General features: G+C 49.4%; 1 protein-coding gene across 12 annotated transcripts in view; it reads right to left on the bottom strand.

Annotated features, from left to right (window-relative positions):
• Agap1 (ArfGAP with GTPase domain, ankyrin repeat and PH domain 1) overlaps positions 1-25677 on the bottom strand; it is a 465228-nt gene that overhangs the window by 175134 nt on the left and 264417 nt on the right. For all 12 annotated transcript variants that reach the window (XM_052750471.1, XM_052750469.1, XM_052750468.1 and 9 more), the window contains one exon: positions 2337-2441. In XM_052750471.1, the coding sequence (XP_052606431.1) occupies positions 2337-2441 (105 nt within the window). The remainder of the gene's footprint in view (positions 1-2336; positions 2442-25677) is intronic.

The following is a 25677-nucleotide window of genomic DNA, read 5'->3' on the forward strand; positions in this document are numbered from 1 at the left end:
ACTGGTCACCAAGTCCCAGCTCTGTTTTCTAAGGCACATGATGCACCAGAGCTGATAATGAGGCCTTTGGTTTCTGACAGGACTTGGGGAAGACCCAAGGCAGGGCAGCCTTCCTTGTAGATTGGGTTGCTCTAGGGATGGGGAGGGCCTGGAAAGGCCCTGCTGTATGTGCTTGGTGATGGAATCTCAGAGTGAAAGGGCTGAAGAAGCACAAAGCCCCCAGCAGGGCAGTTCTGGAAAAGGCATGGGCCCCCTCCCAGGTGGGTTTCCAGAAACAGGCATTCAGCAGGGCAGTTCTGGAAAAGGCATGGGCCCTGTCCCAGGTGGGTCTCCAGAAACAGGCATTCAGCAGAGTAGTTCTGGAAAAGGCATGGGCCCTGTCCCAGGTGGTTCTTCAGAAACAGGCATTCTATCCTTCTGCCATCAAGGCCATCTGGAGAACCAAATCTATCTATACCCAAGGTAAGCTAGACATAGAGTCACACAGTGTTTCATCTAACAAAGAACATCTCTCTAGACATGAATATAGCTATACCTTTAGAATATACAAGAACCTACGAAGACATCTGTCATATGTACCTTGTAAACACAGATGTGTACACACACACATATCTCTTAGGATGAGGCTACATACCAGTATATCCATTGTCACACTGAAAACACCACAAGTGGGGCACTCACTCAATTCTTCACTCTATGGAACGTCCATCTTAGTCTAACCCACCTCAGTCCTGTGCAGGACCTGCTTGTACCAGCCTGTGCTTAGGCAAATTCATCTAAGACAGGGTCTGTTTCACGGTCACATGTTGACTACCTTCATCACTCTGCTGACTATGGTAGGGGGTGTGACAGGATGGCTGTGTGGGAATGCTTTCACCCTGCTGTCCGGCCAAACATCTGGCATGGGACCGCTGTAAATCAGATGCTGCCTGCAGACTGACAGCCAGGCGTGGCAGGCACTCTCATTAGCGCTACAAGGAAGCCAGGGATCTGGAGTGAAGCAGGTGCTTTCTAGCGTGGTTCTGAAAGGTACAGCTACTGCCCTAGGCCAAGGGGAGAAGGGAGTCACACCAGCAATAATCCACAGGAGGACACTATGTGTCACCAAGGGAAAATGTTTTTTTAAAAGGTGAATGTTCTTGAGTGTTGCAGGGGAAGGCCCCTCACCAAAGGTTCTTTACGGAGACAAATGTTCATATGGGTCCTAGGATTCTGACAATGTATGCTGAGGCCAGAAATGTCATGTAGACCTTACAGCTCTGAAAAGTGATGACTGGGAGTCTGTCTTAGGGAAACAGACAAAGACACAGATAACAGGAGAAAGCCCGTTCAGAGTTACTTACAATAATGGAGAGGGGGTGTCAAATTTATTGTCTTATTTTTGTTTTGTTCTGAGATACTGCTGAAGCACTCATGCAGTGGGATAGTGGAATACTATATAAACATCAAAACGGTACCATGCATTTGCAGTCATGGAGAAATGCATGGGACCTATCATTAGTGAGGTGAGCATGCTGTGAGATGTGCTGTGTCTGTGGAAGCACCAAGCCCACATGCACGCAGACACAGGCATCCACACTCCCAGAATTCACAATGACATGGAGTGCTTTCAATTTCTGCTCAGTATGTGTATTTTAAACGTTTTGTTAACAACTGCAATTTCAAAGTATTTCAGTTTTTAAAAAGGTAACAGTTTGGTGAGAGTGGTGAAACCCAATGATTAATGGTGTAGGTTTTAATTCTCAACCTCTGCAGGAGTTCATGGAACCGAAGTGGACAGTCCACCTTAAAGGCGCTCACTGTGGACAGAATGACCAGATTCCTGTCAGGATAACACTGAGTCTGCTTTCACAATCTTATGGAAATCACAAAGGGAAGGTGACATCCTGTGGAGAAGCAGTTTTCCCGGTTTCTGAGCTGATGTCTGTGCTTTACCTCAGCATGAAAACCGTGGCGAATGACATCTAGGCCTGGTTTTGCTCTTAGCTGCTCAGAGCTGGGCCCTGGGGTCAATTCCGCTGTTGTAGCTTAGGTCTTCAGACACTCTCATGGCTTCTCACGGCTTACCCCACCTTGCCACTCCCATTTAAAACTCGACTTCCTATGTACCTGGCACTGTAATCCACTACAGAATGGGGAGTCCTAGATTAACGGGTGAAGGGGGCAGGAGAGCAAGACACCTGGGCTAAAGGAGCCTGAGGTACTTAATGCATTATAGACACCTCAGGGGACCTAATACCACTGTCCTCTTCACACGGAGGCAGAGGGCGGGCCCTGGCCCCATGCTCTGTCCTGCTAACTGGGTACTGCTAACTGCTCCGTGGAGCTGTACTCACATGTAAACTGGGGTGGTAGGTCAGCACGCCATTGTCGCACAGGGTGACGTACTTCTTTTTCCACTCTTTGTTTAGCGACTTGCCACTTCGCTTCAGCAGCATGCCCTGTGGGGGAAGAGGAGCCAGAGGTAAGGTCCTGTGGAGTGCAGAAAGGGCTAGCAGACACAAAGGGACGCGGACACTAGAAACTTTCTTTGGGGTTTGCATTTTTAGAGGAGATTATCCTTCTGTTTAGATTTAATTTAGGTTTTTCTGATCTTGGGTATTCAACGTAATAGGTGATTTGAGAGCTGAACTTTGCTATGGACTCTGAAGATCCACCGTTGATGAACAGTTGAGGTGGACATCCTGGCTGTCCATCAAACTCCCCACAGAACTGAGTCATAGCAAGTGGGAGATGTCTAGTGGAAAGACACTTTTATTTTTTACTTGTTGGTTTCTGTGGCACCGGAAATTAAAACCAATGTACATTCGAGGAAAGTACCCAACCAATGAACCCCAGCCCAACCCCGGCCCCGGCCCCAGTAGTAACATATTTAAGACAGACCCCAAGATCAATGATCTTCTCCCCTTAATTTTACAAACACTACGATTTCCTGTTATAATTTCTTCACAGGATTTTAATTTATTCAAACTGAAATTCCATTTGCAAACTTCAGTAACAACATTGGGTGGGTGAGCTGTAATTCACCTCAATCGATTTTTAATGGTGTCCCATTAGTGTCTCTGGGAAAGCTTTCAGAATTGCAAACTAACATATTTTGGAAGTCACATGTGGCCTCGCCTTCCCTGGATGGCTGCTGTGGATGTGTTCCTGGTCTAAGTGCCAAGTCCCAGCAACCCTTGCATCTGTTCCCTGGCTTTCCTAGGTGAGGACAATGGATGGGCAATCCTGAGTGGGGTCAGGCCAACGCTCCAGCCTTGGGACCCCCATGCTTCTCAAGCTGCAGCTTTTCTGCCAGCTGTGCCCACTCCTGTGCATTCTAATTCTGTCCATGTGCAGTGAGGAAACCTTCAGTCGGTCCATCAAGAAACTGCCCGGATTATAAGAATGGCCGAGAAGGCACGCACCTAACACTAGCTAACCCAGCCAGACTGAGGAAGCACGAAGTTACAGTTCTCCAATACATCGTGACCCCTTGGGGACGTGGAGGCAACCTCCCACCCCTGCCTTCCCGATCCTGCTCTTCTCCAGGGATCTCCCTCCGTGTGGGAGAAAATCGGGCCAGCCTGTACAAGTGACAGGAAGGAGCTCACATGTCAATCAACACTGTGAGAATATAGCGGTGTTTACTCAGATTATAAACAAGCTTCAAATCCCAGCGAGGGGATCTGGTCCATTAGTACCTGATACTGGGAAATCCAAACAACCCACAAAGGAACCTTTGGAAGGCCACTGCTCTGTAAGATTTTATCATGTAAAGAAAGCATGTGGCAAAAACTGACACAGGAAAACATTTATGCTGCACACCAAAGCAAGAGAAGCTCACCTGAGAGGAACAAATAACCAGGCAACCGTGAGTCACCCCACGGACACAATAATAAACCAACAGCCTTCAAGCCCTCACGTCCCCTCCCCATGGACAGCTCCATTCTTAACCCAGCAACACAAAGCCGCACCCAAGTTCTCCAGCGGGCTCACATTTTCCCATCATCCACTTCAGATGGAATTTCAACAATACAGAGGGCTGAGGGTCACTGCCATGCCACTAGAAGATTAGGGATGCTGCGGGCTTCAGAAGGCCATGTCCCTTCCTGCTCAGGCGAGCGCCCGCAGATGGCTAACGCGACTCCTCTGGGAGGCTCGTGGGCACTTTCATGAGCCAGCCCTACACTCCTAATTATCCTTCCACCAGTGGAGGCTACAGAGGAAAAGAAGAGAAACTGGTCAGACTGGAGGCACGTGGAGAGGCCCTCACAATTATCTGGGGAGTGGAAAAAAAGGGTCCATTTTTGAAAAAGACTTTTTATGTATATATTTATTATGCCAGTGTGTGTGTGTGTGTGTGTGTGTGTGTGTGTGTGTGTGAAGGGTGAGAGGACATGTATGTTGTGTGTGTGAGCTTGTCCATGCGTCTGAAGGATCAGAGGACAATTTGCAAGAATCAGTCCTCTCCTTTCACCATGTGGGACCCGGGGATTGAACTTGGGTCAGCAGCCTTGGCAGCTAGGTCTTTAGGTGCTCAGCCATCTTGCTGGTTCCAGGCTAATCTATTTTGATGCTATGAAAATAATATTACCAGGAAGGAAAACATGAATGTTGACAATCATGAATAAGTCCTACTGCTCCTTGGAGGACACTGTTGGCTTACTCATTGGATTAGCTCAACACTGTGAGAGTAGGTGGGCCTGAAGAGCAGTGACCTGCCCAAGAACCACCTCTTTCACCATGCCTGTCTTGACCTCCGCCCTTCAAGGCTGTAAGAGGGGCTGAGCCCCTCATCTTCCTGTTCACACATCCTTGAAGACCTCCTTCTGTGGCCGAAGCACCGGCCCAGCACCTGGCCTCCCTGAGCACTGACTCTCTTGCTCCCCACCAATCACAGGCCAGAGGTAGCAGAACCAGGAACACAAGACTCCCTTGTAGACGAGACTGGCCACACAGGCAGAGACATGCGGTACTACAGCGAGGCGCAGGCCTCCTATACCTGCCTGTACCCTGGGCCGTGAATGTTGCAGTTCCCAGCTACAGTGAACAACCTGCTCTCACAGCACAAACTCCTGAGTGTCTCAGCCACCGCCTGGGACCGCTGGTTCCCCCTTTCTGAAGCACAAATCTAAGGGCTGGCACCTAGCATTCTCAGTGGGCACCTGTGACTGGGGTTCCCTCCAGAGCAATGTCAGATGACATACTGCAGGCCAGGCACTCATTTCACAGCACTCCACAGTCTACAGAGATGTTCTTCAGCTACCAAGAAATTCCAGCTTAGCCAAGGGACAGGACTGGGTGGGGCTTCCTTTTCGGGTTGCCCTGGGGAACCCATCCAGCTCTCAAATTTCTACAGAATACAGTGTATTCAAGCTGGGCACTGTAGCACAGGCCTTTAATCTCAACACCAGGGTGGGAGAGGCAGCCAGATGTCTATGAGTTCGAGGCCAGACTGGTTTACATAGTGAGTTCTATGACAATCAGAGCTAAACAGTGAGATTGTCTTAAAAACAAAACAAGAACAAAAAAAATAAACAAACAAAACACCCCCCCCCCAAAAAAAAAAAACCCCTATCATGTGTTCAGAGTGAGAAAAAGCATGGCCACCACTCTCAGCTGCAGAAAATGCAAAGACACTAGAATCTATACTGCAGCTGGCTGCAGAGGACGGGGCTCCGTGGAGCACCCTCAGAGCAGGCAGGAAGCATCCACCTATGAACATTTCCCAGGCAGGAGGAAAACAACGAGCTCGGCGGGCGTGACTCTCAACCTACAAGCCAACTCAGGAACAGGTGGACAGGGCTGAAGGAGCTAGACGGTCAGACTTGCTGAGTCTGCGGCTAGGACACAGCCCATCGCGTGCTACTACTGTGGGAATGCGGCCGAGATCCCAGGGGGTAGGCAATCCTGTCCCGTCTAGATGTCTCCCCAGTACAAGAAGCAGTACCAGACTTGCCTCAGAAAGCTCCTTCGTTGAACATATTGGCAACAGCTCGGAAAGTTTTGCACAGAACACAGATCAGTTTGTTCTGAGCAGGACAGCTACAGGAGGGTTATCTGTTTGAGACTTCTAGGCAAGAGTCCTGGCTGCACCGGATACTGGTTTCTTAGAGCCTGGAAGCAAATGTGGATGGACTTGTGAGATAACACAGCCCAGGAGTGCTGGGAGACAGGCTGAGTCAACACTGGATTGCAGGCTGCGAGCTGCAGACAACACACTGAGAGTCAGTCCACCACACGGCGCAACTTCCTTGGACAGAACAGGTCTGCAGAGCACAGAGCCCCAGACAAGGCTCCAGCCTGACAACCAGTATGTGACTGGCCATTCAGAGACACCCCTGTGGCCACATCCTGGCCCACATAGGACTGTTACTCAAAGGTCTCATAAATACAAGCATTTGTGTTTTGAGTGTCACCTGGCCTGGGAATTCTAGAATGTGAAATGTGTACAGTGAGCACTTTCCAGGGCAAGGTCATGGTACAGTGAGGCCAGAAGCGGACTGAATTACAAAACAGCCTTAAAACCAAGAGCGATCTCCTTCTTAGCAGCTACAGACAGAGGCTGGAGGAAGACATGATGTGGCTCCTTCCACCTCAGGACCGAAATGTACGCCTGGTCCAGGATTCTCCTGCAAAGCCCCAGTTTTCAACAAGTCCCAGTATACCTTTTGGGCCCATGTCAATGACAGTTGCCCCCCTAAACTACTTCCACGTTATAAGGCCAAGTTCATTTGATGGGGTATAATTAGAGCCACCAATGGGCCCCAAGTGAGAGCACCTGGCTGTTACATGATTAAAACATGTTTCCCTTTTCTTTTCTCAAGTACAGAGTGACAACCACTGTTTCACAATCTAAACAACCAGAAGTTAAACCACAAAGCTCTATGTGTACTAGGAGGGTATGGTGCCCAGGCTCTACTTGGGTCCTCCAGGCTCTCCTATGACATGGAGCGGTCAGGGAGTTCCTGATGGACAGGTCCCGTGGTGAGGCAGACAGCTCCATGCTCTGCCATCCTGAACTCTCACCCATCTCGAATAACCAAGACAGAGGCAAGCCAAATCAACGGTTCATTTTAAACTTTCAGAGGACACAAAGCCACAGTCCCCACAGCCAGGAGATGACAGAGGCCGGAAGGCTCCTGGCTGTCTAGACACAGGCGGGCGGCTCCCGTCAGCGCGTGCAAATGGCCCTTATGATTCTAAGTCTCTTTGAGTGGCTGTAACCTAGGGCAAAACTGCACAGCAGAACGTCAAGACGCATCCTTCGCCCATCTTTCAGATGCCAATCTGGTACACGGGAAGACAATCCTTGCTTTCGACAGTCCTTGCCGACCAGCACAGCCATCGTTTGTGAAGGCTTCATTTCCCTCTCAGAGGCTGACGCATTCCTTTGGGTGTTTTAAGTTGCAGGACAATACCGGGCTTCACTCAAAAGACAAGTCTGTCCCAGCATGTGCAATCATTCGTCTACAGGAAGACAGAACCCGCAACCACGAGCCTGCAGAAGGCTAGTGAGCATCTGTAAATTGTGTAAATCCACCATCTCACACTGTCTCTCTGTGCTGCTCAAGACTGGCTTCAACCCACGGCACCCAAGGAACAGACACTGTCAATGTAGATTTAACCCTTGTTATTAAAGCCGGTGAGGAGGCTGGAGAGATGGCTCAACAGCTGAGCGCAACCGCGCATCTTCCAGAGAACTCAAGTTTAGTTCCCAGCACCCATATGGGATGACTCACAGTCGTCTGTAATTCCAGTTCTGGGGGATCAGACCTCCTCTTCCGGCTTCTATTAGCCCCTAAACTTACATGCACATACCCACATATGTGTGTGTGTGTGTGTGTGTGTGTGTGTGTGTGTGTGTGTGTGTGTGTGTGTGTGTATGCCTGCTTTAAAAAAAAAATGAAGGGCAGCTCTAGGAGGGATGTGTGACTCTGCTTTGTCCTCAACCATGATGTCACAAGAAATGACAAAATGACCGATCTCTCAGATCACTCCATTCCAGGGTGGATAATGCAAATTGGCATCTCATACCACTGTGTTTGGAAAACACATACCCCGTGGCATGGGTGTGGACCCAGTCAGGTGGGAAGCCAGCAGGACTCAGGAATGTTAGTGGAGTTCTGAGGAGACGGAGGCAGCATTGCCTGAGGCTGAGCAAGGGTGGCCAGGCCACAGGCCAGCAGAACCTTCAGCAAACCCACAGACTAAACGCCATGAACAATTCCATCATGAACCTGTGCACATGGCAGTAAGATTTCCACACTGAATGCTGAAAGCACTGTTGGCCCCAACTCTGGGGAGAAGAAAGGGCCAAGTGAGTTTCCGAGCAGAAGTAGAAAAGCCATTCCCAAGTCCAAACACCAATGCACCCATCACAGAAGAGTTCCTTGGTGCCTGCTCCTCCTAGGATGGAAACCTTCGGAGGAAGTCCCAGCCTCAGAGCTTGGATCAAATGCAGACAAAGATGGCAGTTAAGACCTGGGACCGAATGAGGGTCTTATGTAAGATGTGGCAGTCTGACCCTTTCTTGAGAACTTAAGAAAAATGTCAATAGCCAGTCAGTTGCCTTTTGTGTAGAACTGGAGCTAGAGATGGCGGGTAGGTTTCTGTGCCTTGGAATGGCCTATGCCTTGATACAATGAAGGCTAACAAGAATTAAAAAAAAAAAAAAAAAGGTTGTATAATCTTGAACTAAAATGCTAGAAGGTTCAAAACGAAGCCTGGGGTCTGGACAGTGACTCCTAGGCACAGCAGGAAGGAAGCAGGGTGAGATGGCCACACAGCAACTAATAGAGGACACTTCTTGAGGAGGAGAGAAGAAAGAAGGACCCAGGACTCCCTGTGCCTAGGGCAGGGTACATTAGGAGCAGGCACCTGGCTGAACCTTCAGAACACCTGTGGGCCAACTGTAGCCATGTGTCTCCTGTTCCTTTCCATCTCTCTAGAATGTAGGGATCTGCTGCAATTCTGTCACTGGGCTACTGCTACATCACACGGGTGTAATACAGCTCCTCTTCCGAATCCCTGTCTTAGACAGTGAGGACGGGTCCATGGACTTCACTCAGGTGTGCCTGTGTAGATGACCACAGCATGAACTTCCAGTCTGAAACCCCAAAGACTTGAGACTTTGGGGATCCTAGGACAGGCTGTGGGAGGGTAGGCTGAAGCCAGAGACTTCAAAGAAGACCTACAAAACCCCAGCCTCGGTGGGACTCACACTCCATGACCCCTGGTTCAATCTACCTCGTGGAATGTGGTGGGGATCATCTGTGCTAGCTCCAGCCTCAGCCTGACAGAGCCGGATAACTCTGGCTTTTATGTCCCATGGGATGTCCTGGGACTCTGCCTGAGAGAAGGACGAGGTGCCTAAAGGACGACTGTCAATGCCTTCTTACTGACCTCTGCCCCCTCCTTTGCTGACACTATACATGTGAGAGAAGGGCTTTGGTGCTCCAGCCCCAGAGGTACCTGTGGTGCACAGAAGAGCCGCTGTCCCCAGGACCCCCAAAATACCGATACATAACAAGCCACTGTTGTTTTAAACCACCAGGATTTTGGTTCAATTACCTAGCACCAGATAGCCAAAACACCAGGCAGTGACAGAACCAGGCACCTGCGTTTCCGCCCATGGCCCAGAGGCTTTGTTGCCTCCCTGGGAACCACTTCCCCACTAGACCAACTGTAAGGCTCCCACAGCCTCTATGTTTGTTTAAGAAATTTAAGGGCTTTGTGACAGCTTGTACTATTCCTTGGAAGTGGCCAGTGTTGGTCTAATTGCTACACCCGATTCACTGATGCATCACAAAATCTGTGATTAAAATGATCTACAACCCAAACATCAGGGTCCCAGGAAGGGATGCCTTGCTCTTTGCTCAGGTATCCTCTGTGGCACAGGAGCAAAAAGCCGGACCGCCTTCCACGCCGCAATCTCTTTATTCGTCATGTGTACGCTTCTAGTCCCAAGAGGTCATTGAAAGCCAAAAGCAATGTTAAGTGTACAAGCTTTAAATAACTTACTAAGTTAATGTAATGAATGTAAGTGCGATCTGAAATCCATCACTCACTGCTTGCTGCAGCCCCAAGCTGTGATAAAACACCACTCATAAATTTATATTAAAACTCTGCTCGATAGCAATTATTTACCAACAAAGATTTATTGACTGCATTAGAGTCCGGGGGTCTTTCCCAGTTAAATCAGTCTTTGAGTCTCAGGGGCTGGATGGTGCTGGTCCCCGCTCAGAGAAGGACTGTTGTGACAAACAGGGAACAGATGATGGGAGGCTCCACCGTGGCAGTGGAGCACCAGCTGAGACATGGCCACCCACGTAAAGACGGGATGACCAGCCAGCTTGACCAGCCCAGGTCCCCTCCCTCCCGGCAACATGCCTTACCTGGTTAGACATACATCTGGCCTATGTGTGTATCTGGTTTAAGAAAAGCACACACGTGAGATTTAACAGGGACAGAAGATGAGCCACTCTGTATCTGAGAGGGTGCTGACATTTTATTCCCTAATCAAGTACGAAAGTTACCAGTTTGCCAGAAATGCAGGCGGTTTCTACTCATCCAAAACAAGCGAGGTTTATCGGATGTGCTTACTACAGACCCAGCTGCTCAGAAGGCTGGAGTGAGTGTCAAGGCGACATGTGAGTCCTGGGGCACACAATGAAAACAACTCTCAGAAAGAACACAAAACCTAAACAAACGCAGAGTGCGGTCTGTGTTCTGTGCAGTTCTAAAGCAATCATGTGTCATGTCTGAACTACTTGAAGAGATTCTCATCACAGGAGCTAAAGGCTCCTCTGATTTGCTTCAACATCTCAGAGAAAAGTGAGCTTCCTCAACTGACATCCCCAAGATCTGCCTGCCAATCACTAAACTTTTGAATTTACAATAGATATTTTTATTCTAACTAAGATTTCCCCCAAATATTGCCAGTCAGCTTGCCGTCACCGTGACACATGATCCCTCAGAGGATCAGCTCATGAGGAATGCTTTAGCTTCTGGTTGTAGGAGTTTCATTCCAGGGTCTCTTGGCTCCGTTGCTCGGAACCTGTGGCAGTACAGTTCAACACAATGAGAGGTCACAGTGGCCTGCTCACCTCTCAGTGGCCAGGAGGCAAAGAAACAGACCGGAGGGGGTGGATGACTAGTTATCTACCTTGAGGACATATATACCCAATGACCTAACTTACTCCATGATTTCATGGCTCCACCATCTTCTCATAGTGCCACAGATTGGTGACCAAGCCTTCCAAACATGGGACTTGGGGAACACTTATACAAACCATAGGATGCATGTTACAACTCGCTGTAAAAACCTAAGAAAAGTGGTGGGTGGATGGAATTCCATTACTAGAAACCTGGCCGGCAGCACAGGGGCTGTGTTGAGGAGCCTCATGTGTAGCGTGTTTAAATTGTCCCCTGCATCCAGAACAGAAATGTCTCCACCCTATTCTATCGTCTCAATATGTGAAGCCGCCTCATGCAGGTGACAGTACGTAAGTTTCCAAGGAGAGGCCTGGACCTCAAGGCATAGGAAACGAAGGTGCTGTATCTCTGTGATGGACTGAGGCGGCAGAGGCACCCCTCCTGCCAGTCAGTCACTCTGGCACAGCTGGGAGTCAGTGCTGATCCCGAGCACCACTGAGCACTTACATCCCGACCCAGATCAACTGGAAGGCTTTCATAGCCTTCATCTGTTTGCATAGTAAGAAATTTAAGGGCTCTGCAACACCTCAAATTACCCCTCTTGTCTTACTCAGAAATGGCCAGGGTTGATCTAATTGCTGCACTTCAGTTACTGATGCATCAGAGAGACTGTGATTGTAATGATCCCCAACTAAAACCTGGGAGGGTCCCAGGCAGGCGCTTGCATTTTGTTTAAGGCTGTCTTTGGTACAGCGGAGAAGAGCAGTGTCTATCACTGCAGTCCCTTGTCATGTGTGATCCTAATTCCTGAATACAGTTATCTTATAAAAATTATCTTTGCATATGCGTGTTTGCTTGCATCTATGTATGTGTACAATGTGTGTCCCTGGTGCCTCCAGAAGTCAGAAGAGGGCACTGGATCCCCTAGAACTGAACTCATGGTTATAAGCTACCATGTGCGGGTGGGAAGCTGATCTTGGGTTCTCGGTGAGAGCAGTAAGTGCTCTTAACCACTGAGCCATCTCTCCAGCCCCCACACACAGCCATCTTCACAGTTTCCCCCAACAAACACACTCTTGAAAAGGGTACTAATGCTAACACTCTATAGGACCACGGCTGGGACACGCCAGCCAGCAGGCGTGGTCTGACCTTTTGACTCTGCTTGTAAATACAGTTTTATCAGAACACGTTCCAACTCACTATATCCTGTACAGAAGAGAGAAGCAATTCAAGACGGATTATTTGTCTTGGTTTGTTGTGATGAACTCTTACCAAAAGCAACTGTGGAAAGAAAAGAATTTACTCTGGCTTACAGGTTACAGTCCATCCTTAAGGGAAGTCAGGCAGAAACGCAGCAGGCACAAATCTAGCAGAAACCGGTGGCAGGAACTGAAGCAGAGACCACGGAGGAATGCTGCTTACTGGCTTGCTCGGCTTTCTTTCTTTTTTTGGTTTTTCGAGACAGGGTTTCTCTGTGTAGCTTTGCGTCTTTCCTGGAACTCACTTGGTAGTTCAGGCTGGCCTCAAACTCACAGAGATCCGCCTGGCTCTGCCTCCCGAGTGCTGGGATTAAAGGCGTGCGCCACCACCGCCCGGCTTCGGCTTGCTTTCTTATACAACCTCAGGAGCACACGACCAAAGACGGTACTGCTCACTGTGGGCTGGGACCTTCTACATCAAACATTAGTAATAATAATAATAATAATAATAATAATAATAATAATAATAATAATAGTAAGTGTCCCACAGACTTGCCTACATGCCAATCTGAAGGAAGCATTTTTTTCTTATATTTTTGGTTGTGAGCCATCTCTCCAGCCTAGGAAGCATTTTCTCAGTCCAAGTTCCCTTTTCCCAGAACTGTCTAAGTTGGTGTCCAATTACCAAACAGCGAAGCAGCACAGCCCCACAAGCTGTGGCGCCTCCCTCCCTCCTGTCCTTCCAGAGAAGGCTGGCTGAGACCGGCCACAGGACAGAGAAGATGGAAAGAGCCCAAGAGCCATCTGCTCAGAACCGTAAAACCTGGCCCTTTCTCTTCTCCTTCCCTACTCTAAGCATCCTATCTGCCCCTTGGCTTCTACATGGAGCTGCAGAGTCACAGGCTCTGGGCTTCACGGTTTCTGCTTAAACAAGCAGAGACATCCCCTAGCAGCAGCAGCCACGAGTTTAGCTGTGCCCATCTCACAGTCCAGATGTGGGGTCCTAACCCTCAGCTCCCCATAATGCAAATGCTGACAGGATCTCTGCAGACGCAATTACATCAAAGTGAGGCCACCATGTCGGGGAGGGCTGTAGTGAGAACAGGGAAGTGGGACATGAAGACGTCCATCTACAGACCAAGGGGGAGGCCTCAGGAGAAACCAGCGTTTTCTGTGTCTTGACACCTGACCTCCAGCCTGCAGAACAGTGAGGAAAATTTGTTTAAGCCTCAGCCTGGGGGACCTCCACATGTTGGCTTCAAACGATCAGCACTCGTGTATGGAAAGGCTGTGCAGTGTTCCAGGGCAGAAGACACAGTCAACACTAGATGTGGGAGGTGACACACCTCTCTCACCACACACAACGCACAGACTGCATTCTCTCTCTTGGGTCTCCCGCCCATGAGGAGCCACATTTGATGGTGTGTCTCAGGTTCTTCACGCTGGCCCACTCTATAAGACACATACTATGTCTCCTCGTGGACTGGCTCTGCTTCCCAATTCTAACGACAGTACCTCACAGGGTGTGGGGTCAGACACTGACTGGCACCTCACAGGATGTGGGAGAGATGCCAAGACCACCGATTCACCATGGATCAAGACAGCCTGTCATGATCAAGATCAAGATGGCTCTTAACCAGCCAAAGGCAATCAATAACAGAAACCATTAGCTGTGTGCAGGAAAGCAATCCCAATTACCTGGTATTTCCACATCACCCCGAGAGGAGAGCTTCTGGAGGATCACTTACAAGGTGCTCAGATGTACCTTTTGGTAGACGGCCAGATGACACAAGCTCCACCCCCTTTCTAAATCAGTTCAACTTTCCCTCTAGTTTAGAGTGTTTCCATAGAAACAGCAGGGATGCCTCCAAAACCGTGCTCCCTCCCCTCCCTCTTTAAAGCGGGACCTGACAACTGCACAAACAGAGGCCTCTTCCCCAGCCTGCCCTGCACAGGGCTCGGGTGGGGGAGGGGAGGCAGGGACTATTCTAGATCTTTAACCGGCTCCCTGGTGACCCCCTCCCTGTTCTGGTTAGTAATATTTCTGTCATTCTGCCAGGCTGTCGGGTACAAAGGGTTACACTTTAATTGAGCTGTCAGCATCTCCAACCATCCTGTAAAGCCCCGATTATGCACGGCGGGGTTAGTGACACACTGGTTATTGTGGATGCCCTATTTGCGAAACCCAAACCTGCACCACACACAGGTCAGATCACCCGCGCGACCTTCCTGTCATTAGCCGCGTCTATTCCTACCTCACCGCTGAGAAAATCACACGGCATGGGCTTCAAAGCGCAGGCTGGGACTGGATTCGACCAGGAGCTAATCACCCACAAATCCAGCTCAAATGGCAACAATTGGCTAAACTGCTCCCCTCTCCAGAGCTCAGCAGTAATTTGGGATCATAAAGAAAAGAATTATTCAGCTAACTGCCCCGAAATGTATGCTTTGTGACCGACACACTTCACATTTTAATAATGATGGACAGAGAATCCAATTTAGTACAGTCACACGAATAACGAGACCAGGGACCAGGACCACAGATGTGTGTGTGGGGGGAGTTTGCTGTGCCCCCCTCTCCTGAGGGGGAAAAAAAACAAGGTGACCATGAGTGTCGCTGGCATCAGGCTCAGCTAGCGCCATGGAGGCTCAGTTCACCTCAAATGCGGATGGCAAGAAGAAGAGAGAGGAAAGAGAGGAGAGAGAGAGAGAAAGCACCAGCTGAGAAACTGTTATACAGTGCAGTGGAAAAGCAAGACCCCCTAAGAAACCCCCAAACCATGTCATCTAGGAAGCTGCACTTCCCCGCCAGGCCTGACAAACCCCATCTTTATAATAATAACTCCATGGGTTGTGTTGTTTTCCTCCTCTTGTGTTCTATGGGTCCTTGATTTAAGTTTTCAGCACCATGGGTGCTGTTTTCTGCCTTGGTTGCTAGGGGACACCCCTATGTGTTGCTCTTCCATGTTCAGTGGCACAGGGGTACTGGAACCCTTTATCACCTCCCTGCCTACTTGCTCTTCCTGCCCTGACCACCGTGGAGGCCAGGCCCACAAACACAACCAGAGGTTCTTCTGGCAGTCTGCAGATGGACCTCCCTCTCCCCTCCTGATGCTACAGAAAATCATACTTGGCCGCCTCCCTGTCCTGCTGGCCTAGGAAGCATGTGAATGCACCCAGCCAGTCCTTCACAAGGCTACCGTGGGAAAGTCAAGCCCCTGGCAGGAGAGCAGGAGTCTTGCAAAGATGCTAACGACTTACCAACTGCAATGGCCGTGGCAGGGCCAGAGGAGGCCTGCAAAACCAACAACAACATCCTGCTGCTGCTTTATTCCAGCCACGACCCCTGAACACCGCCAGCACCGCAGGTATCACAGGCGCACAGCGACAGCCTATCGATGCCCGTGGGAACGGCGAGTCTGTGAGCTCGGGCCCCACCTGTTAGGAGTCAAAAGCTAATGCGGCAGGTACGTTATGGAGTTGATTTTTATATCTGCATAATGCACTTAGTGTCTGCTGCACGGGAGACGCGTCCTTTGTGCACAGCTCACGCTTTCAAATATGTAACAGTCTTAGAAAACACCCTATGGCAGCCTTCTATGGCTCTCCTCTAGGTCTCGGAATTTGTCTGCCTGACTCTGGGGTGCAGCCACTCATGTCTTAGAGTCCACTGCTGTCCACATCACACTCGTCCCCCAGGAGGAGTCAACCGCCCCCACACCAGGTAGCTCACTGCGCTTACCCAAAGGCAGTCACCTGCCCTGCTGGAGCTTGGCTTGAGCATGGCTGCAGAGTGTTGGGAGTCTTAGTTACCTTCCCTGCTGCTGTGATAACATAACCCCAGCAAAAGCAACTCACAGGAAAGAAGGAGTTTAGTCTGGCTCACAATTCAGGGCGATGGTATAACTAGGGAAACCAAGGTGGCGGCTGGTCACATCGCCTCCACAATCAGGAAGCAGGGAGTGATGACGGCAGACTGCGGCGGCGCATTCTCCTTTCTTCCCTCGTACCGTCCAGGATCCCAGCCAGGGAACGGTGCCGCCCACGGTGGGTGGGTCTTCCCACCTCAACAACCCTCCAAGATTAGTTCCCAAAGGCATACCCAGAGGCTTATCTCCTGTCACCCAGGCAACGCTAACTGGCAATGCTGAAGGACTCCTTGCTGAAGACATCACAGCTGCAGCGAAAGGGACGGAGTGTGAGCTGCACTATACTGGACTGCAGGGGCTTAGAGGTCAAAGGTCACTTTACATACGACTCCCATGTTCAATAAAACATGCCATCAACATTAACTTCATTTCTTATTCTATGTAAAATCTCCGGAAAGACCAGGTGGACTGCACACTTCTCTACTCCATGCTGCTGTTCAGCTAGCACCAACCCAGTGGTTCGGCCTTCATCTCTAAGTTACTGGCTTTCTGGACAAGCCCATTCTCACCTTGCTAATTCTGTACACTCAAAGCCGTGCAAATAAACATTCATAAGTGCTTCATGAATGACTGAAGGCTTACAATCACTGTCATGAGTGGGGGCTAAACACTGAGGTCAGAGAAAAGGAGCAGTGAGCAAGAAAGGGCCAACTCACACTGTCTGTGGGCTTCACATACCACAGCAATAAACACACACATGCACACACACACACACACACAGAGAGAGAGAGAGAGAGAGAGAGAGAGAGAGAGAGAGAGAGAGAGAGAGAGAGAGAGAGAGAGAGATATCTGGAAAACACACAGGATCTGATGGTCACCACACGCCTAGCTGTGTGTGCAGAGAGCTGCCGATGGACACAGGCAGAGCGACTTGAGTGCCCTGACCTCTATTGCACTCACTTTCTGTGGAAACCAGGTAACTGCCAAGGGACACATTCCTCTGACAAAAGGAAACGGCACAAATACAGGCACTGAGGACTCTCAGGAGCAGGGGACAGGGTCCTCGACAGCCCCTACCCTTCTGGGTGTTTCTCTTGCAGACTCTAGGGGCTTCTCCATTAGTTTCATGTGGAAATGCCAGCAAGCTGGAGATCACAATTGACTGTCAGAGTCATCTGGCAAGCTCAGTCTTTGGATAAACCAGTCCCCAAACTGTTACCATCAGTGGACAAGTGCCTTAGCCTACATGGACCTAAGGCCAAGTAGAGAACGACCAGCACACATACACACTGCAAACCCCAGGTGTGAGGGTACAGCCTACAGTTAATCCAGGGAAACCTGAAGGTGCCTCTCCTCTACCAAGCATCCCTACAAGGACCCTGATGCCCTACTTGGAGGCTGTCACACAACGAAGTGCTATTGCTGCAGGCATGGGACATGGTTCCTGATGAAGCAAACGACCACGGTGCCCGAAACACCTTACTGATGGAGACACATCTGGACTAGATAGCCAGAAGCCATCCAAAACACAGCTGGAAGAGGACACATGATTAGACTTCAAGTCCTCAGATGCCCACCCACGGTCATGAAGGAGGGTGGGGTCACACCAAACCAATGCTTGGCCTATCACACTTTTAAAAATGGACTGGAATGGCCCTTCTCGAGAAACCGATTGTTAATCAGGGCAGGCTGATGATGAACAACAGCAAACCTTGCGTCAGCAAGTTAAAAATGGCCTTATTGTTTCCGTGTGAGAATCACTTAGTACATGCTATATGTAGAGACCGCATTTCACGCCCCATTTGATGGAACATATTAGTGGATTCAGTCATCAAGGAGCAAGCGTCCCCTTGCCCGGCTCAGATATTGTGAGGGCGTGGGAGGGGCTCCTGGGTGGAAGAAGAACAGAGCTCGGTGGTTCTCTGGCTGTGAGCGGACAGATATTTGGCCCTCCTCACTCTGAGGGCCTGTCAACTGTGTTAAGTAATTGCATGTCAACACTGCGGCGGCAAGTCTTAGCAAATCCTGATTCCACAAACATACTTACTAATTGAACCATTATTTGGTGTGTTGTTCTTCATCTAATTTATCTGAGATTGCTCAAAAAGGACCACTGCATAGCACAGCCTTTCTGCAATTACTTGACTGATTTCACTTCAGCATTGAAAACGTCGGAAATCTTTATCGGGAAAAACGGAGTGTACAGGGCACAGGTCTCTGCCAAGAACCACAGTCTCTTAGGAACCCCTGTGAATCTCAGGCAAGGGTCCCTCATCATTGCTGGGCTGAGGAGGGGACAAAAGAGGAGGCCACTTCCCTGGCTGGATCCCATTTGATTTAATGTTACTTATCTTAGATGCTATTACCAAAGTGTCTACCTGGGACCTGGGACCAGAAAATTCAGAGAAAAGAAGGTGGTTAGAGGCCTGTGTGGCTACAGGAAGGCGGCCTGCACACTGTGAATACAACTCATGACTTCAGCTCATTCAGGATGGACCAAAAGGAAAGAGGGCGGTGCTCAGAGCACGACTTTTTGAGGGAGCTTGCAATTCCATTTTCCTTTTCACCTTGACTGACAGGATGCTCAGGTGAGCCACGTTTTAAAATGACCAAGTGTGTATTTTCTGGGATAATGTTCTTTCCTGTTGCTTAACGCTTAGCTTGCTTATTGTTTTAATGAGTATTTGAGCTACTTTCTGTGGGTGGGTGGGCAGAAGACGAAGGAGAAGATGTAAGGGCTGGCTTAGCAGTACTGAGGACCTAAGCTAGGCAGGTAGGTGGTGTGTGTGTGTGTGTGTGTGTGTGTGTGTGTGTGTGTGTGTGTGTGTGTGTGTGTGTTGGGGGTGACTGTGGGTTGGTGAGCCCAGCCTGGCGCCTTCTCAGGAGACCTGACTGTAAGTGTCTGGCTAGCGGAGGGTACAGCATCAGGCAAAGACTGGAACCCAAGTCACTGTTCCTCGATACCCACAGGGGCGCTGGTCGGAGCATCACATGGCATCCCATCAGTCTTTTGAATCATGCGCGGTGCTGTGAAGTGGGGGGGGGGGGCAGCTCCTCAGACAATAGTTCAGAACTTATTCAGCAAAGCTTGCTATTTTTTTTCCTTCAAAGGTTGAAGTTTGTTCTGCAGATAAAAGCAATGCCTTTGGGAAAATAACTCTAAGGTTTTCCTTCTTGACAAATGGAAGTGGCTCTGAGAATCAAGTCACCATTGTGCAGGGTTCGGTCAACTGTGGAAATAACAGGAAGGCAGGGGAAGACAGAACTTTTAAAGAAACAGCTCAGGGGAAAAAAAAAAAAGAAACCAAAAAAACAGGCAGCTAGAGAGCCGATGCCAATTAGTCCTCCCTACCTGAAAGCTGGCTGACCCAAAAGAGTAGCCAGTTTGTAGAGGCGAGATGCCTCCTTTCTGGACATGGTGGGGACAAAGACAAGGCCTTGCACATCGTAGGCCATGGGTCCAATGTGGCTGGGAAGAACCCATTCCTCCAGCCACAGACCTGTTCCTGGGCCTCGGCAAATATTTCCTCCTATTTCGCTTCTTTTAAAACTTCCCATGGGTGGGGAGAAAGTTAATAAAAGAAACAATATGTATTTAAAGGAGGAAAAAAAAAAAGCAAGGTGCCCAGAGTACGGCTAATGGAGTTTGATGCTGGCTTTAATTTTAATGAAGAAAGTTGCCAGTAGCAACAGAACTGTCAACCGCCGCCGAGCGCCATTAATAAAGATCCAGACAACATTAGTGCCCGGCTCCAGTACAAAAGGTTCCCCTCGCTTCATGCTGTGCTAAATTGGCTGCCCAATTTTTCTTAAGTGTCCATTCTATTTAGAAGACAATTTATTAATTTTTGCCATTCATTGTCAGTTGACAGGCCATCATTTTGTAGCCCGAATTTTAGATGAAAACTAATTGAAAAGACTGGCAGTATTTATGAGGGGTATTATTTGTCAATTACAGCTGCAAATACTCCTTGCTCCCACCAACTTTGATGCCCCCCGTCCTCTGGGTGAGGGCACTGTGACTGCTGGCATTAAAATATGAGCTGGTCTCGCCCAGCTCATCAATTTCATAGGCATGGAGGAAAAGCACCTTTTCTGTTCTGGAGACCCTTCATGTTGGAAGAAGACATTGAAACTTAGGACAAAGAGTAAGTCTGGATTATGTAACAGTTACAATCACGCACAAAACAGCATTCTCTGAGAACCAATCCACACTCATCGCTGTCTTCGCTTCTGCCCAGCTGCCGGAGTAACCCCCCAAGAGGTCTGTAGCCCAGACTGTGCAGCTCTGAAATGACTTCTGCCCCTCAATTCGTGTCTTAAACAAACGTGAGCAGAGATATACACAGGTGTACTCAGATATTTGCCTGCACACTCACGGGCTATATGCACCAACCTGCCAAAATGAAAACAAAACAATGCCTTTGCTTTAAGAATGCTATGCCTTACCTTTTCAGAGGAAAGCGTTTCTCGTCAGTAAAACGCCCTCAGAACATTCCAACTAAAGCGTTTAACAAGTTTATTTCCTCAGAAAATGTTACGGGGCCAGTAAGATGGCTTAGTAAGCACGGGTACTTGTAGCTCAAGCCTAATGGCCTGAGTTTGACCTCTAGAACCCACATAAAGGTAGAAGCAGAGAACCAACTCTGCATCTCTCTCTCTCTCTCTCTCTCTCTCTCTCTCTCTCTCTCTCTCTCTCTCTCTCTCACACACACACACACACACACACAACACATACTAAATAATAATGCTAACTGAAAAATAAAAATGTTATGGTGCACATTTTATACTTTTAATGAGTGCTACTACAACCCCAACAAATGCATATTAGAAATAACAGCAACATCAACCAAAGAAAGATCGAATGAATTACGGACGTATGTGACTAACTTAACTTCCCTTCTTGGGACGATGCCATTGATGGGGTCTGGTAAGGATTGCTATGCAGCCTGCATGATGTTCAATTTTCATTTACACAAAGTTAAAGGTCACAGCTATTAAGATGCATGCTTCCCAAAGGAGTAAGAAGAAGCTGAGTGAGGGAGGGCTGCTGCGCCGTCAGGCCTGAAGCAGACGAAATTCCCTAAGGTCATTAGGGCAGTGGTGTTAAATGTAGCTACAGGCACCCAATGCAGCTGGCTGGTCCCGGAGGACCCCTCCGTGCTCTGTTCCCGTCCACCACGTCCAGGGACTCATAGCTGCTTCCAGTCAGTCTTCCCTTACAAGACTTGACCTTGAACCTGGGGTGCTGCTGTGTCACATGTCAGTCGTGCACATGGAGAAATGGATGGCGTGTATGTGTGTGTGTGTGTGTGACACACACACACACACACACACACACACACACACACACACACACACACACGTGTAAGAGTCATGCAGCTACCATTCTTCTTAGCTTCAGTTTTGAAAGCAGCAGCTGCACCAAGGGTAGAGAGCCTTCACAGATACACACACTTTTAGTGTCAGCAACACTGAATGGGAGGGGCTGAAGCCTGGAGCGTCCTGAAGGTATTCCATTAGGAGGCAAAGGCATACCACCCCATGTTAGCACAGGCCCCTTTGTGATACAGGACACCACACTAGCCTCTGGGTGTGGGTCCAAGAGGGCACTGTGCAGGGAATACCCATTAAACATGGGCAGATAGGATAGGAGAGCCAGAATTACTTGGGGTTTATGTACAAGCAAGCCTGCCTCGCCTGGTTCACGGAGCTGAGGGTAACGAGCTTCCTTCCAAGCTAACACCAGGCGAGGCAGGCTTGCTTGTACATAAACCCCAAGTAATACTGGCTCAACTACTGGGTATGAGGACAAACTCAAGAGGAAAGTCAAGAACTAAAAATATTCTTGCTTAGCTTTTGAGGTGAGGCTGCTACCCGGGCAAGCAGCAGCCTCTAATCTAGGGTCCCTATGCATAAATACCACTTCTGCTAAGTTCAAGGGTATCTCCTCTCCTTCACAGGTGCCTTATCCACACCAAAACCACCCTCAAATCCCCAGGAATGCCCACTGACTTCAGTGGAGATGCTCAGGCCTCCAAGTCTTTGCTGAAGTGTTGAGGGAAAAGAATGAGACAGGAGCAGATGTGCATTTACGACATAAAAATCCAAAGCTCAGGGCCACGAGTCCATGGGAAAGATGATACGTTCTTGACTCTTCTACCAGGGGTTGCTCTACTTCACATTTAACAACTCATCTTTTATGACTCTGAAAGCCTACCAATAGTTCTAGAACTCTGATATGAAAAATGACAAACCCTGTTTGAACAACCGTTCAAATAACTGTGGCAGAACTTAAAACTTTCTTTGGTATTTAGTCCTGCACACCTCTGATGGTGATTGGTTTTGGACTACTAGACACTGAACTCTCTGGACAACTTAGTCACCATTTTCCAGGTACTGACATTGATTGGACTCTCTTCTCTTCTGCTGGCCACCAGGGACAGCAGACCCTACATCAGCAGTGCATGGCTGAACATCTATTGTGAGTGTCTCCCAAGCTAAGTGACCACTGTGTTCAATTGTGTCCCCCCCCAACCCATGCAATAAGCTGGGTTTACCTGCCTTCATAGACAGGCAAGAGGGAGATTCTCACTGCTCACTACCACCTGGTGACTTTATACTTGGCCTGAGGGAGAGGCTGGGGCATGTGGAAGCCTCCGGCTGGTTGGAGGGGAGAGCACACACTCCTATTAGCAGTCCCTTGGAAGCCCAATGAACTCACTGGTTCTGTGGAGTGAACTTTGGTGGAACTGTGTCCCTCCCCCCCCCCCCCCGGGAAGGAAATTTTAGCATCAGCATCACATTAACAAACATTTCATCTTCTGTTTTCCTTTGCCTTTACAACTGGGTTGACCAGTACTTTCTACTATGAAATGATGTGGATATTAGTTTGGAAGTGACCAGTGTAGAGAGCAGATGGTCCTGTGACCACAGTGAAAGGAAAGATGACCGTATATCTGTGCCATGTCAGTGGATGCCACTCAAACCATCCAGGGTGTTTGGCAGGACAGCACTCTGAGAAGGATGATGTAAGGAACGCTTCTAGGAGTTTCCTCCATTAACTCAGGTAGGAGACTACAGTGATGGGAAGACACCGTGAAAGGCCAGGTGCCCCTGGGGTTCTGCCAGGCCACTCCTACCATCCTGACAGTTCAGCACAGTACCTGTGAGGGCTTGGCAATGTGACTGGATCTGCCTTAACTGAAAGCCAAGTCCTTCCCTGAGAGTAAGCCACACCTTCGCCTGGAATGGGAGGTACAAGGGACACACTGCTGCCTGCCCCACTTCTTGCTGGTGGTACTCACTGCCACCAGTCAAGCCTCTGATGACATCAGAAAACAGCTCCTTTGGCCTTCAAATACGGACTGCACACCAGGGACTCTCCAGGAATCCTCTCGGTCTCCAGTGCCAGAGCAGACCACTGAAGCATGGGGCCTCATGGACTGAGCTGCTACCGGGTTCTCAGACTCTCCAGCACGCTGGTGGCCATTGCTGGACAACCCAGCCCTCACTGTATAAGCCAATCTAAGTTCTCTTCGTTCTCTTTATTGGTTTTGTTCTAGGGAATTTGACTAATCCAACACTCCACCTGTGTAAAACCAATGACATGAGGCTTCGAGAGATTAAGAGACATCCTTCGAGTGGGAGGACTTGGCAGGACCTGGCAACAGGCCGCATTCAAGGCCTCCAGTGCCCTGCTCCCAGGTCCCGAGCTAACACCTATCTGACATGGTAGGTGCCTCCTTCCCCTTTCCTCTTGCAGGGACAGTGACAAAAGCCAGGAGACTCAGCGCAGCCAGGCCTCTGTGAAATGGTAAAGCGACCAGGTGGGAAGAAGCCTGTCAGTGGCTCTTGTGACATCACTTAGACACATTTCCCTTGGGAAGGAGGGAAGGAGGGAAGGAAGGAGGGAGGGAGGGAGGGGAGGGAGGGAGAGAGGGAGGGAGGGAGGGAGGGAGGGAGGGAGGGAGGGAGGGAGGGAGGAAGAGGGAGCCAGGTCCCAGGTCCTGTGGTCAGCTGATGGGAACAGAACAGGCTTTACCTGGTAGCAGAGGAGGGGCCGTGGTCTCTCCCAGGCAATATTTTCTGTATGACCTTGAATGTGAAACTGGGCCTAAATTTTCTCTGACAGGAGCTGATGAGGCCTGATCCTGGGGGTTTTCAGATTGGGTTTTCTAGAAGTGACCCTTGAACTCTGGAAGAGGGGAAGGCTAAGTAGGTGGAGCTTGCACCCTAATGGCAGACATCTGGCTTCTACACCCAGCTCTCAATCATTCTGTGAGCCTGTTCATCTGATTCCTTTCCCTACATGCAAAGCAAGCTCTGGATGGACTTATTTCCAGTTACCTGCTTCATTAAAAACTTAAGAGTCATTAGGTATGGCTCAATTACAGCATCTAGTGTTTCTATATTGGATGCTAATGAAGACGGTCTACATTTATTAGTACTTTCTGCTAAAGCCAGTACTCTAATTAATTCTGTGCACAGCCTACATTGACTTGTAACCAGCACTCAAACAAACTAGCACCTGTCCTTCCCCACCAGAGCCCGGCCGGCCGGCCACTGGCTCCTCATCTCACCCCTTCAGAAAGTGAACCAGTCTGCTGGGCCGGCCACTGGCTCCTCATCTCACCCCTTCAGGAAAGGTGAACTAGTCTGCTGGGCCGGCCACTGGCTCCTCATCTCACCCCTTCAGGAAAGGTGAACTAGTCTGCTGGGACGGCCACTGGTTCCTCATCTTACCCCTTCAGGAAGTGAACTAGTCTGCTGGGTATCCTTCAGCCTTTGAGTACCAGGACCATCCTTCATTGCTGCAGTGGGGCCGAAGAACACATTCATCTGATTAAATTTTCATTAGCATTTGAAATCTGCACCCAACCATATTATCTTATCAAACATTCTAGCTTTTGAGCACCCCAGAGGGACACCACGGGGTCTCAAAAAGTGACAACCAACAAAGAAAAAGCAACTGTCCTTTATGATCGCTGGATCAGAGAGCCACTGCGGGAGACGGGGGGGGGGGGGGGGCGGGGGGGGGGGCTCAGCTATGGCTGGGGGAAAGGTTCAGCTATGGCTGGAGGAAAGGCTCAGCTATGGCTGGAGGAAAGCCTCAGTCAGCTATGGCTGGGGGAAAGCCTCAGTCAGCTATGGCTGGGGGAAAGCCTCAGCTATGGCTGCCGCGCCCCAGCAGTGAGGGGAGGGGCTGGGGTATCTCTACCTGCCGGAGGCTCATTAGGAAGAACCACAAGGAGACTGGCATTGCTAGGTCAGAATTTGCTTAATTCAGTATCCTGAGCAGAAAGCCACAGCCTGGCTCCTAGTAACAGGTCCTCCGTATGCTGGTATCAACTGGGTTTACATCTTGAAAGGCAGAGGGGCAGCCACAGGCTCAAGTTGCCTTTGATTTTAATGCCTCACTTTTGAGCACTGATTGTCTCCAAAACATGCCATGCACCAATAAATAGGAT

Source organism: Peromyscus californicus, unplaced genomic scaffold, assembly GCF_007827085.1.
Source record: "Peromyscus californicus insignis strain IS unplaced genomic scaffold, ASM782708v3 Scaffold_21__1_contigs__length_65335640, whole genome shotgun sequence".
NCBI classification, from domain to species: domain Eukaryota; kingdom Metazoa; phylum Chordata; class Mammalia; order Rodentia; family Cricetidae; genus Peromyscus; species Peromyscus californicus.